General features: G+C 47.1%; 1 protein-coding gene across 1 annotated transcript; it reads left to right on the top strand.

The window, feature by feature from the left end:
• The first annotated feature begins 1,005 nt into the window (after positions 1-1,005).
• LOC145339247 (putative G-protein coupled receptor 139) lies at positions 1,006-12,212 on the top strand. Its single transcript, XM_080183648.1, has 5 exons — positions 1,006-1,075; positions 2,531-3,457; positions 8,541-8,658; positions 10,123-10,241; positions 12,115-12,212. The coding sequence occupies exons 1-5, from the start codon at positions 1,006-1,008 to the stop codon at positions 12,210-12,212; spliced, it is 1,332 nt and encodes a 443-aa protein (XP_080039774.1).
• Positions 12,213-13,635: the final 1,423 nt, after the last annotated feature.

Here is a 13,635-nt window from a genome sequence, read left to right as displayed (position 1 = left end):
AAATTGTCCCTTAGTGTCCAAAGATGTGTAGGTTAGGGTGGATTGGCCATGCTAAATTGTCCCTTAGTGTCCAAAGATGTGCAGGTTAGGGTGGATTGGCCATGTTAAATTACCCCTTAGTATCCAAAGATGTGCAGGTTAGATGGATTGGCCGTGTTAAATTACTCCTGATAATCAGGGGGATTAGTGGGGTAAATACGTGGGGTTACTGGGATAGGGACTGGGTGGGATTGTGGTCGGCGCAGACTCGATGGGCTGAATGTCCTCTTTCTGCGCTGTATGGATTCGATGATTCTGTGCTATGATACTAGGTGACGGTTGTGAGCAAGCTTTGAACGTCGGAAGGATCCTTAATCCCCCCCTCCATCGCACCTTCCAGTGAGTACGACTGTTAGTGTCTTCTGGTGATCAATAGTAAAACCCTTTCAAAAACAAAAGGAGCTGCCCATCAGTTCCAGAAATGGAGGCTGTTGAGAAATGGCAGCACCAAGAACCAGGGGTTAACCCGTCCAAACCATCCACACTCTGATCCACATGAAACTCGTCTCATCCCCTCAATTTTTCAATGCTTATCCAGTGTTTCCTGATACGCACTTGTGTTACTCGCCTGCTAAGCTGCACCTTATCACCAATGTTGTGTAGAAAGCTCTATCTGCTGTGTGCACAGTTCCAGCTGGAGATTGGTGACAGGTGACCAACAGAGTTGCTGTGCCTGTACAGACAAGGCTTGTTCATGCGGTCGTTCGGGCAGCTCAGTCTCAGAGGCGCAGGAGAACTTTTTAAAAATATGTTGAAAAACCGTTTTGAAATAGTTTGGAGAATACATACGTTTCCTAATGGATCTGAAGCTTTCACAATCGGTGATTAAAGCTGTTTGTTTAACTGAATGTCACTAATTTGGTGTGCTGTTTCTCATTGTCCCAAAGGCATATTAGCCTCAGGTATAAGTAACCTCTCCTTTGACTCTCTTAGCAGTTTTCAGACCCTCGCTCTGTGAGACAGAATATGGTCTACCCGACCATCTTTACGTTTGAACGCATCTACTACCCTGTTCTTGCAGCAGTTGGTATTACAGGTAAGGAAATGGGGCTAGCTGCAGTATAACTGTCTCTGTGCTTGCATTCTAGGGCAGCACGGTGGCACAGTGGGGTTAGCACTGCTGCCTCACAGCACCAGGGACCCGGGTTCGATTCCTGGCTTAGGGTCACTGTCTGAGTGCAGTTTGCACATTCTCCCTGTGTCTGCGTGGGGATGCTCTGGTTTCCTCCCACAGTCCAAAAGACGTGCTGGTTAGGTGGATTGTCCATGCTAAATTCTCCTTCAGTTAACCCGAACAGGAGCTGGGGGGAATTTCCACAGTAACTTCATTGCAGTGTTAATGTAAGCCTTCTTGTGACACTCATAAATACACTTTAACTTTACTTCTTTTTTAACATATAGTCATGATTCTGTTTGTAATAAAGACAGAGATTGAGTGTGTGTGTGTGTGGAGATAGAGAGAAGAAACAAGAGATTCCAGAATCAGTGTATATGTACACTTATAATGATATCATCTTTTTTTTATTCATCCGTGTGACATGGGCGTCACTGGCTGGCCAGCATTTATTGCCCATCTCTAGTTGCCTGCGGGTAGTCGAGAGTCAACCACATTGCTGTGGCTCTGGAGTCACATGTAGGCCAGACCGGGTAAGGACAGCAGATTTCCTTCCCAAAAGGGAACCAGATGGGTTTTTCCGACAATGGTTTCATGGTCATCAGTAGATCCTTAATTCCAGATATTCCTGTTCTATTCATTGATTTATTGGACTTTTCCAGTGTCACTTTTTGGTGTGTTTGTTGGCCACTCCATCAGATGCTTTGACTGAAAGCTCACAACGATTTTTGCATCTTCAGCTGGACAAGGATTGGCGGGCATTGCGTGTAGCCTGGAGGCTGGCATCGGGTGATGGCACTGTGTTACTGTTCATTCAGGGTCGGTGTGGCAACGTGCACTTTTTGCCTGCATGTGGGCGCAGTCATGATGTGGATCATCTAGTTGAGCAGGAATCTCTCGCATTCTCGCTTGCTGGAAAGAGTCGTAGGTTGGTACGCAGACCGTTTGGCCACAAAATGAATGCGTCTTCCCTGGCCATCAAGTCCTTGAGACCAAATTTCTTTGTCGAGCAGCAGCCAGCACAGAACAAGACCGGGTTCAGAACAACATCCTCTGAGACTTTCTCCATCATTTATCTAATCTCATTGAACTCACTTTAGCATCTCTTCCTCAGTGCAGTCAATATCCTGGCATTCTCTGTTAATCTCTTATTAATTCTGTTAATCTCTTATTAATTCTCTGTTAATCTCTTATTAACTCTGAGAGACTTCAATCTATTGATGGTGATTGGTTTATTTTAGTTACCCCCTTCTTCAATCCCAGAACTAGCTGAAATTAACCTAGGCAGCGACAATGCTGGAGTTAGTGTGTCGGTGCTGAGATTGATTCCTTTGTGACGATGTGATATTAATTCTCTTTTCTCTCTCTCTCGTGTAGTTAACGTGGTGGCCATTGTGATCCTATCCCGGGGTAAATGTGGCCTCTCCAAATGTATCAGTCGCTACCTGATTGCCATGGCAGCCGCAGACCTTACGGTGGTGATCATTGAAGTCATACTGAAGCGAATTAACAACATTTACCTGCCAATAAATTTCCTGTTTATCACTCCCATATGTGCCATGAAACTGGTGACAAAGATTGCCGCCCTGGACTGCTCGGTTTGGTTCACAGTTGCTTTCACCTTTGATCGCTTTGTAGCCATTTGTTGTCAGAATCTTAGGACAAGATATTGTACGCCGAGGACTGCGGGCATAGTTGTCTCGAGTGTGTGCATAATTGGCTGTGTCAGGAGCATCCCGTTCTACTTTATGTACGAGCCCCAACTTATAATTAATAAGATTCCATATTTCTGCATTGAAACGCCTGCCTATTACACCTCACCCCTGTGGGCAGCGTACGAGTGGTTCGACAGCATTTTAACTCCTTTAGTGCCAATCTTTCTTATTCTGTTGTTCAATGCTCTCACAGTCAAACACATTATCAAGGCCAATATAGTCCGCAGGGGACTGCGGAATATTGCCGATAATCAGACTGATCCAGAAAGCGAGAGTCGAAAGAAATCAATGATTTTGCTCTTCACCCTATCTGGAAACTTCATTCTTCTCTGGCTGACATACGTTATACACTCTTTAAGCTGGCGTGTGAAAAACTACAATTATACAAACAAGTACTACACAAATCCGATATACATCAACCAACAAACGGGATACATGCTGCAGCTACTGAGCTCCTGCACCAACACGTGCATCTACGGGCTGACACAGAAAAAGTTCAGAGAGGAGTTGAAGAATGGGGTGATATATCTGCTCACACTGAATGGAAGATTATGTAAACTGCAAACAGCTGACAAAAACCTGCAATGGAGTATGTAGGTTAGAAGCCAGTCCCTTCCTCGATTCCATACTGCCACACCACGTGATGATTTGAAGAAAAAGACTGACCATCTTGATATATCAGCAGCCCTATTAGCACACTTAGCATTGTTCAGTAAGTGCCGCCCAGCAATGTTCATGCCCGTTTGTTCATGAGGTGTGGGTGTAGCTAAATAGGCCAGCATTTATTATCTATCCATAATTGAGAAGTTGGTGGTGAACTGCCTTCTTGAACCCACTGCAGACTGATGTGTAGGTACACCCACAGTGCTGTTAGAGAGGAAGTGCCAGGATTTTGACCCAGTGACAGTAAAGGAACAGTGATATATTTCCAAGTCAGGATGGTGGTGACTTGGAGGGGAATCTCCCGATGATGGTGTTCTCAGATATCTGCTGCTCGTGTCCTAGATGGTAGAGGCTGTAAGTTTGGAAGGTGCTGCCGAAGGAACCTCAGCGAGTTGCTGCAGTGCCTCTTGTGGATGGTACACACTGCTGTTACTGAGTGTCGGTGGTGGAGGGAGTGAATGGATGGGGGGCCAATCAAGCGGGGCTGCTTTGTCCTGGATGGTGTCGAGCTTCTCGAGTGTTGTTGGAGCTGCACCCATTGAGGCAAGCGGAAAATATTCTGTTACACTCCTGACTTGTAGATGGTGGACAGGCTTTGGGGAGTCAGGAGGTGAGTTACTCACTGCAGGATTCCCAGTCTCTGACCTGCTCTGGTAGCCACAGTATTTACATGGCTGGGTCTAGTTCAGTGTCTGGTCAATGGTAACCCCCAAGATGCTGATAGTGGGGGGATTCAGTGATGGCAATGCCATTCAATGTCAAGTGTTGACGGTTAGAGTGTCTCTTATTGGTGATGGTCATTGCCTGGCATTTGTGTGGCGTGAATGTTACTTGTCAGCCCAAGTCTGGATATTGTCCAGATCTTGCTGCATTTGAATATGGACTGTTTCAGTATCTGAGGGGTCGCAAATGGTGCTGAACATTGTGCGATCATCGGTGAACATCCCCACTTCTGACCTTATGATGGAGGGAAGGTCATTGATGAAGCAGCTGAAGATGGTTGGGCCTCGGACACTGACCCTGAGGGAGACCTGCAGAGATGTCCTGGAGCTGAGATGAGTGACCTCCAATCACCATAAGCATCTCCCTATGTACCAGGTATGACTCCAACCAGCAGACAGTTTGCCCCCAAATACCCATTGATTCCAGTTTGGCTCAGGTTCCTAGATGTGACACTCGGTCAAATGTGGCCTTGATGTCAAGGGCTGTCACTCTCACCTCAGCTCTGGAATTCAGCTCTTTTGTCCATGTTTGAAGCTGTAATGAGATCAGGAGCTGAGTGACCCTGGCAAAACCCAAACTGGGCGTCACTGAGCAGGTTATTGCTGAGCAGGTGCTGTTTGATAGCTCTGTCGATGACCCCTTCCATCACTTTACTGATGATCGAGAGTAGACTGATTGGGCGGTAATTGGCTGGGTTGGATTTGTCCTGCTTTGTGTGTACAGGACATAGCTGGGCAATTTTCCACATTGTTGTGGAATCAAGAATCTATCCAGCTCAGCCCTAAAATATTCAGACGCTGCTTTCACTGCCTTTTCAGGAAGAGAGTTCCAGAGACATACAACACAGTGAGAAGAAATTTCATCGTCTCCATCTTAAATGGGTGATCCCTTATATTGAAACAGTGACCCCACCCCCGTTCTAGATTATCCCACAAGAGGAAACATCCTTTCCACATCCACCCTGTCAATAAACCTCAGCATCTTTTAGATGAGGGACTGATCGAGTCCCTCCTCTTTGAAACTCCAGTGGATCCACATCTAACCTCGCCAACATGTCCTCATGAGAGATCCCGCTGATTCCTGCTATATTAGTCTAGTAAACCTTTGCTGAACGGCTGAATATATTTGCGTCTTTCCTTAAATACAGAGGCCAGTATTGTACACACTATCCAGATGTGGTCTCGCCAGTGTCCTGTAAAACTGACACGTAACCTCTCTGCTTTTGTAATCAAGTCCCCTCACAATAAATAACATCCTATTACCTTTCCTAATTACTTGCTGTACCTGTATACTGGCCTTTTGTGATTCATGCAGTCAGACACCCGGTTCCCTCTGCACCTCAGCGCTCTGCAATCTCTCATCGCGTAGATAATATGCTTCATTTTAATTCTTCCAGCCTATGCCCGCGTCATAATCCCGTTGCAAGATCCCTTGCCCATTCACTCAAACCCAGCCAGCAGTGGGATTCTTGAACCGTGCTCGCCCCAAAACCGGAGACTCCAGACCCAAGGTCAATGGACCTGTGTGTGATCCTCCCCCCCCCACCCCCACTACGATTCCTGTGGCAGATGGGACCGGAAGAATCCACCCCCCTATATCTTTTTGTAGCCTCCTTCTGTCCTCTTCAGAACGTACTTTCCTACCTACCTTCGTGTCATTGGCAAATTTGGCAACCATCCCATCCATCTCTTCGTCTAAGCCAGCTATAGAAATTGTAAATAGTTGAGGCCCCAGCACCGAGTGTTGTGACACACCACGCAATACATCCTGCCAATGAGAAAGCAAACTGTTAATGCCAACTCTCTCCTGTTCATAGAATCATACAGTTCAGAAGAGGCCCTTCAACCCATCGAATCTGCACCAACACATTGAGAACACCTAATCCCATTGACCAGCACTTGGCCCTGAATGTTATAATGTGCCAAGTGTTTATCCAGATACTTTATAAAGGATGTGAGGCATCCACCCGCCCCCCCCCACCACCCTCCCAGGCAGTGCATTCCAGACCATCACCACCCTCTGGGTAAAAAGGCTTTCCCTCACATCCTCTTATATCACCCCCCCGACCCCGACAAGGACAGCATGGCGGCACAGTGGGTCAGCACTGCTGCCTCACAGCACCAGGGAACCCGGGTTTGATTCCTGGCTTGGGTCGACTCTGCATATTCTCCCCGTGTCTGCGTGGGTTTCCTCCCACAGTCTGAAAGACGTGCTGGTTAGGGGTGCATTGGGCCGTGCTAAATTCTCCCTCGGTGTAACCCGGACAGGCACCGGAGTGTGGTGACAAGGGGATTTTCACCGTAACTTCATCACAGTGTTAGCATTAGCCTACTCGTGACACTAATAAATTAACTTTAAATTTTTAAACCTCCTGCCCTCCACCTTGAACCTGTGTCTCCTCGCGACTGACCCTTCAACTCAGGGGAACAGCTGCTCCTTATCCACTCTGTCCATGTCTTATAACCTTGTACACCTCGATCAGGTCGTCCCTCAGTCTTCTCTGCTCCAGAGAAAACAATCCAAGCCTTCCCAACCTCTCTTCATAACTGAAATACTCCATCCCAGGCAGCGTCCTGGTGTATCTCCCCTGCATCCCCTCCAGTACAATCTCATCCTTCCTATAATGTGGAGACCAGAACTGCACTCAGTGCTCCAGCTGTGACCTCACCAAAGCTCTATACAACTCCCAACATCACCTCCCTGCTTTTGCAATCTGTACCTTGATTATTAAAGGCAAGTCTCCCATATATCTACTTCACCACCCCACTAACATGCCTTTCTGCCTTCAGAAATCTATGGACAACAAATCAGGGTCCCTTTGTTCCATAGAACTTCCTAGTGTCCTGCATTCATTGAATACTTCCTTGTCAAATTACTCCTTCAAAACAGGGCTAAATTCCATCTGCCACTCATCTGCCCATTTGACCATCTTGCCTATACTTTCCTATAGCCCAAGACACTCTGTCTCACTGTTCACCACCTGGTCAATCTTTGTATCATAAGAACATAAGAAACAGGAGCAGGAATCAGTCCGCCTTGTTGTCCAACGAGGGGCATACACGCGATGGGTCGTACAATGGCTACTCTTGGATGTTTCGAGATTGGCCTAGTGCTTCATGTCGTTAGTGTGCGCTTAAATTGGACCAGATGCTGGGCACCACAACAGCTCAGTGACTATCGCTGTTTGCTGTGCAGACACATGGATTTGGGCCGGTGTCTGTGGGAGTTGGCGCATTCTCCCCGTGCTTGCGTGGGTTTTCTCCGGGTGCTTCGGTTTCCTCCCACACCCCAAAGATGTGCTGTTAGGCTGACTGGAGGTAATAAATTGTCCCTAAATTAGTTTCCCTCAATGTGGAATGCCATAAGCATAGATAAGGGTCATGGGTGGAGGGGGGGACTGGTGATGTTAAAATGGCGGTGTGGGCTCGTTGGGCCGAAGGGCCTGTTTCCCGGGCTGTTTTTGTTCTTTGAGTAGGCCATCTAGCCCCTCGAGCCTGCCCCGCCATTCAATAAGATGATGGCTGATCTAATAGTGGATCAGTTCCACTTACCCGCCTGCTCCCCATAACCCTTAATTCCCTTATCGATCAGAAACCTATCTACCCGTGACTTAAATATATTTAGCGAGGTAGCCTCCACCACTTCAACAGGCAGAGAATTCCAGAGATTCACCACCCTCTGAGAGAAGAAGTTCCTCCTCAACTCTGTTCTAAATTGACTCCCCCTTATTTTGAGGCTGTGCCCTCTAGTCCTGGTTTCCTTTCACAATTCTTATTCATCCACAAACTTACTAATCCTGAACTCCAAGTATGCCTTCTATAACTTATTTAATTAAAGCTTCTAACATTTTACCTACAAAAGACGGTAGCTGCCTGGCCTGTAGTTTCCCACGTTCTGTCTCCCTCCCTTTTTTTGAATAATTGGGTGGGATTTTCTGGTCAGGCTCACCCCAAAACGGGAAAATCCTGCCTAAGGAAAATGGTCCTGGCGATGGAGCTCGCCCGCTCCGATTCCTGTGGAGGGCAGCACGGGAGAATTTGCCCCATAGAGTTGCGTTTGCAGCTCTTCCAATCTGACGGGATTTTCCCCGATTCTTGGAAAATTAAACTCAATGCAACAACGAAAATCCATCAGGAGCTGGCCTCGGTCGCTGCTCCAACAATTCTCCCAGGATCACATCTCTGGAGGCTGTTCCTCCCTCACTTCCTTCAATGTCCTCATTTATATTAGCCTGGGTCCCTGGGGTAACTCGTCTACTCCCTCCTCAATTTGAACATGGTCTGTAGTTCCAAATAACCACAGGAAGACGTTGCTTGATTTGATCAGTCAGTCAGTGGCATGCATCGCCTACGCAGCTGGCATCACCCTGGCACCAAAATCCACAAAACACATCGCCTTTGTGGGGTAACTGGAAGGTATTTTTGCATAGACTCCTCGTCCTGAAAATACCAGTCGTGGATCCACTGCACAGTCGGAGTTAGAAATACCTTGCTTAACCTGTGGCCACGAATGTGGAGACGCCGGCGTTGGACTGGGGATAAACACAGTAAGAAGTCTCACAACACCAGGTTAAGAACAAAGATCAACACAGCCCGGGAAACAGGCCCTTCGGGCCAACGAGCCCGTGCCGCCATCTTAACAATGTGTTTTTCCTCCTCCACCCTTGACCCATGTCTATGTTTATGGTACCCCCATTGGAAACCAGATTCAGGGGAGACTAATTTAGGGACAATTTGTTCCACCAATCAGCCTAAGAGCACATCTTTGGGGTGTGGGAGGAAACCGGAGCACCCGGAGGAAACCCACGCAAGCACGGGGAGAATGTGCAAACTCCCACAGACACCGGCCCCAAATCCATGTATCTGCACAGCAATCAGTGATAGTCACTGAGCTGTTGTGGTGCCCATCTGCTGGTCCAGTTTTAAGCGTACACAAACGACGTGAAGTACGAGGCCACTCTCGAAACATCCAAGAGCAGCCCTCGTACGACCCACCGTGTGCATGCCCCTTGTTAGACAACAAGGTGGACTGATTCAGTTCAGGGTCTTTTCCCGTTTCCCCCAGGAATCCAGTTTTCTGGATTCTAAAGTCCAACAGGTTTATTTGGTAGCACGAGCTTTTGGAGTGTCACTCCTTCAGGTGAGTGCACTCAGTGCTCTGAAAGCTCGCGATACCAAATAAAGCTACTGTAGCCTGGTGTTGTGAGGCCTCTTACTGTAAGCCGTGGTTCACACTGTTGTATTTCCAGGGGAATTTGGGGTAGACTGGGTGCTTTTCGAGTCCAAAAATGGTGTCATTCGGCCCACTTTCCAGTTGGCATAATACACAGTCAGCAATGATCTGATCAGGTTTGCCATTGGTCCATTTAATAACCAGTTTAATACAATTCACAGAGACCATGACGTGGCTTACCTCTGCTTGCTGGGACTGACACAAACTCATACACAGGGAGGCACTCATACACAAACTAATGGAATACTTCCACATCCTGCACATTTTTCAAATTACCCGGAAGCTTGGGGAGCCTCTAGATCCCCATAGCTTTGGCCATGGCAATGCTTCAGCCAATCAGAGACAACTGGTCAACCAATCAGCACCCTTTTTTCCTGTCGTATAAATTGTGATCATTTGAAATTTGGTGCTCGTGTTTGTCCTGATGAGTACAAAATGAAAAGCTTTGACAGTACGCACCTTTCAGCAATATTCAAGCCCTGCACCACCCAGCGACGTGGGCCGCGATTTTAATGTTTGCCCCACCCATCGATTTCCGCCGCGAACAGCCTCCTGCCCATTTCCAGCAAGACACGGAACAAATTATTTAAATTTATTCTAATCCATGTGTTTAGCGATGTGTTTCCATGTGTTTAGCGATCCCGGTGCTCACTCATCCTGGCTCACTTGCCTTTGCGGTCTCGTCGGGAGTGATTCTCTCCAGCGAGGAAAAGCCTGGCTCCCCATGAGCGGGGAGCAGTCGTGTGGCCTCACCGGTAGAACCAGAGACCATTGAGGGCACTGCCGGCCTGGCACATCGGCACTGCCCACCAGGCAATGACAGGAGATGGGGCCTGAAAGGACACGGCTGAAGGGGGTGGGACCGATGAGGCGGAGCCTGGAGGGGGCTACGGGGGTGTGGCCTGGATGGGGTGGAGCCAGGCCAGGTGGGCCTTTTCAGGGAAGGGGGGTGCGGCCCCTGCTGCTGAGCCTGTGATTGTTGAGGGAGGGGGAGGCATGATCAGTGTGGGTGGCAGAGAGGCAGTGATCAGCTATGGGTCCCTACATTAGCAGGGGGAGGGGGGTACTGGGTGAAGGCTGGCTCCAGGAGCTGTGGACTGACAGCTCTCTCTGCTGTCGGAATGTACAATAGCTCCCTCTGCTGGCTGATTGATGTGGAGCTGCTGGACTGGGGGAAGCACAGTAAGAAGTTTAACCTCACCCACTGGTAGCCAGTGTTAGGGGGCGATGAGCTACACTCACAAGTGACAACTTTCCCTTGGTATTTCTCACATCCACAATCATCTCACACCTTCAGAGGCAGGCTCATTTCTTATTTCTGGGCTGACGTCCTTTATTGATGCTGGCATTTCACCCAGACATTTTCCCCCATTTTTCCAAGTTGTCAGACACACTTGAATATTCAGCAACTTGTGCCTTGGTCACCCTGCTGTGTCTCGGTAAGTACTATCAAACCATACCCACTTATCACTATTTGTGCCATCAATTCATGTATCTTATTAGAATTGCTGTGTGCATTCAGATAAAGATTTAATTTTATATATATATATGTATCCCCATATTCTGATCTTTCTTGTTCATTTGTTAATTCTCTCTGTAATAACTTTCTTGTCACGCTCTGGCTATCATTTCCCATATCACTACTGTGACTTTAGTGTACCTTTAAGAGATTTTTATTTTAATCATGATCTGTGCAGCTCTCACAGTCAGATTTCTCAGCTACCAGCCTTAGCTGATTGCATTGGTTTGATGGGAGATGTCCTTCTGCTTAACAGGGGGTTTGTTTAGTTTAGCTGGGATGTTGATGACTCTGCATTGTTCGGAGGAAAATGGGTTGGCAGGTCAGCTGACAGGAGGTTTCACATTTTCAGTTTGGAGCTGCAGTTTGAGTTTTAGTTTTAGAAGGGGCATCAAGCTGAATAGAAGTCTCCCTCTCCTTTGGAAATTACACTGGACATCTGAAAGCAAGGTCTTGCCTTTCTGAAAGGGGACTCTGCCGTATTGGCGGCTTGCTTGGTGTTTTGGGAAGCTATTCTGACTATAAACTATCCAGAGAACAGTCTACCCAGAGAACTGCAGACTACATCCAAAGGACCCAAGTCCAGTATTATATGAGCATTAGTCTTTGCTGAGTTAAACCTGTGAAAAGGGTCTTTTGTTTATGGAGTTGGAACACCTTAGATATCTTTGCTAAAGATGTATACATTATAATGGATCTTTTGTTTCTTGTTTGTAATTGATAAGAGTTCTTGCTAATTTTCTTACTATATATGTTAACTATATTCTTAAATAAATTTATTTGCTAAAAGCTCCCTAGTGGGTCATTTGAATCACACCAGAAATGAAACATGCTTATCCCAGCCAAATTCAAGAGGCAAAACACATGATCCAGGTGGGCGACATAAAAAAAACTTTCTAGTTTCTGACCTGAACCATAACACCACCCTGCACTGCTCTCTTATCCTTCTGCTTAACTTTCTGAATTACCCCTCACGTGAACTAGTTTGCTTAAAGCTCACTGCACCACCCTGCCCATGAATCAAAACTTATTTCTGCAACGCCAAACTTTGAGCCACACATCTGACTCTTTGCTCTGAGTTAATCTACATCAATTTGCTTGTGGTTCAGGTACGAATCCACAGATGGCCAACTTTGTTGCTGCAATCTTTAATTTAACTCCTTACGGTTCATACTCGCCAAGGAGAAACTCTTCCTTCTACCCATGACGTCATTATCTGGGTGGATCCAGTTCTAACTTTCAGGAGGCTACAGAATCAAAGAGGTTTACAGCACTGAAACAGGCCCTTCGGCCCAACCTGTCCATGCCACCCAGTTTTTACCACTAAGCAAGTTCCAATTGCCTGCATTTGGCCCATATCCCTCTATGCCCATCTTACCCATGTAACTGTCTAAATGCTTTTTAAAAGACAAAATTGTACCTGCCTCTGCTACTACCTCTGGCAGCTTGTTCCAGAGACACAGTACCCTCTGTGTAAAACCGTCAGCGCCGAGACCGGTACATGTGCAGTGACCCAGACATACCGGTCTTCCGATCGCTGGCCAGCCCCGTGATCCTTGCAAACGTCAGCCCTCCCCCCCACCACGCTCCCCCCTCAAACCATTCCCTGGTTCGCTAATATTATGAAAATGATATTAAAATTAGGATTTGAATACGTACCCAGCCTCCCGCTGGAAATCCGGTGCTGGGAAACACGATCACAGTGGAATATGGCATGTGCAAATCCTGCGCATTGCCCACTGGGATATGCCCCCAACGGGAGATTCCCCCGACGGGAGACACTGACTCTGGTTACAATTACACTGAGAATCACTCAGTATCTGGGGGAGAGAGACACTGACTCTGGTTACAATTACACTGAGAATCACTCAGTGTCTGGGGGGAGAGACACTGACTCTGGTTACAATTACAATGAGAATCACTCAGTATCTGGGGGGAGAGACACTGACTCTGGTTACAATTACAATGAGAATCACTCAGTATCTGGAGGGAGAGACACTGACTCTGGTTACAATTACAATGAGAATCACTCAGTATCTGGGGGAGAGACACTGACTCTGGTTACAATTACAATGAGAATCACTCAGTATCTGGGGGAGAGACACTGACTCTGGTTACAATTACAATGAGAATCACTCAGTATCTGGGGGGAGAGACACTGACTCAGGTTACAATTACAATGAGAATCACTCAGTATCTGGGAGAGAGACACTGACTCTGGTTACAATTACAATGAGAATCACTCAGTATCTGGGGGGGAGAGACACTGACTCTGGTTACAATTACAATGAGAATCACTCAGTATCTGGGGAGAGAGACACTGACTCTGGTTACAATTACACTGAGAATCACTCAGTATCTGGGGGAGAGAGACACTGACTCTGGTTACAATTACAATGAGAATCACTCAGTATCTGGGGGAGAGACACTGACTCTGGTTACAATTACAATGAGAATCACTCAGTATCTGGGGGAGAGACACTGACTCTGGTTACAATTACAATGAGAATCACTCAGTATCTGGGGGGAGAGACACTGACTCAGGTTACAATTACAATGAGAATCACTCAGTATCTGGGAGAGAGACACTGACTCTGGTTACAATTACAATGAGAATCACTCAGTATCTG

The sequence above is a fragment of the Carcharhinus amblyrhynchos genome, unplaced genomic scaffold (assembly GCF_965287045.1).
Source record: "Carcharhinus amblyrhynchos unplaced genomic scaffold, sCarAmb.v2.hapA chromosome_359, whole genome shotgun sequence".
NCBI classification, from domain to species: domain Eukaryota; kingdom Metazoa; phylum Chordata; class Chondrichthyes; order Carcharhiniformes; family Carcharhinidae; genus Carcharhinus; species Carcharhinus amblyrhynchos.
Note: the sequence above shows the minus strand (reverse complement) of the source record. Positions and strands in the feature narration are given on the sequence as shown.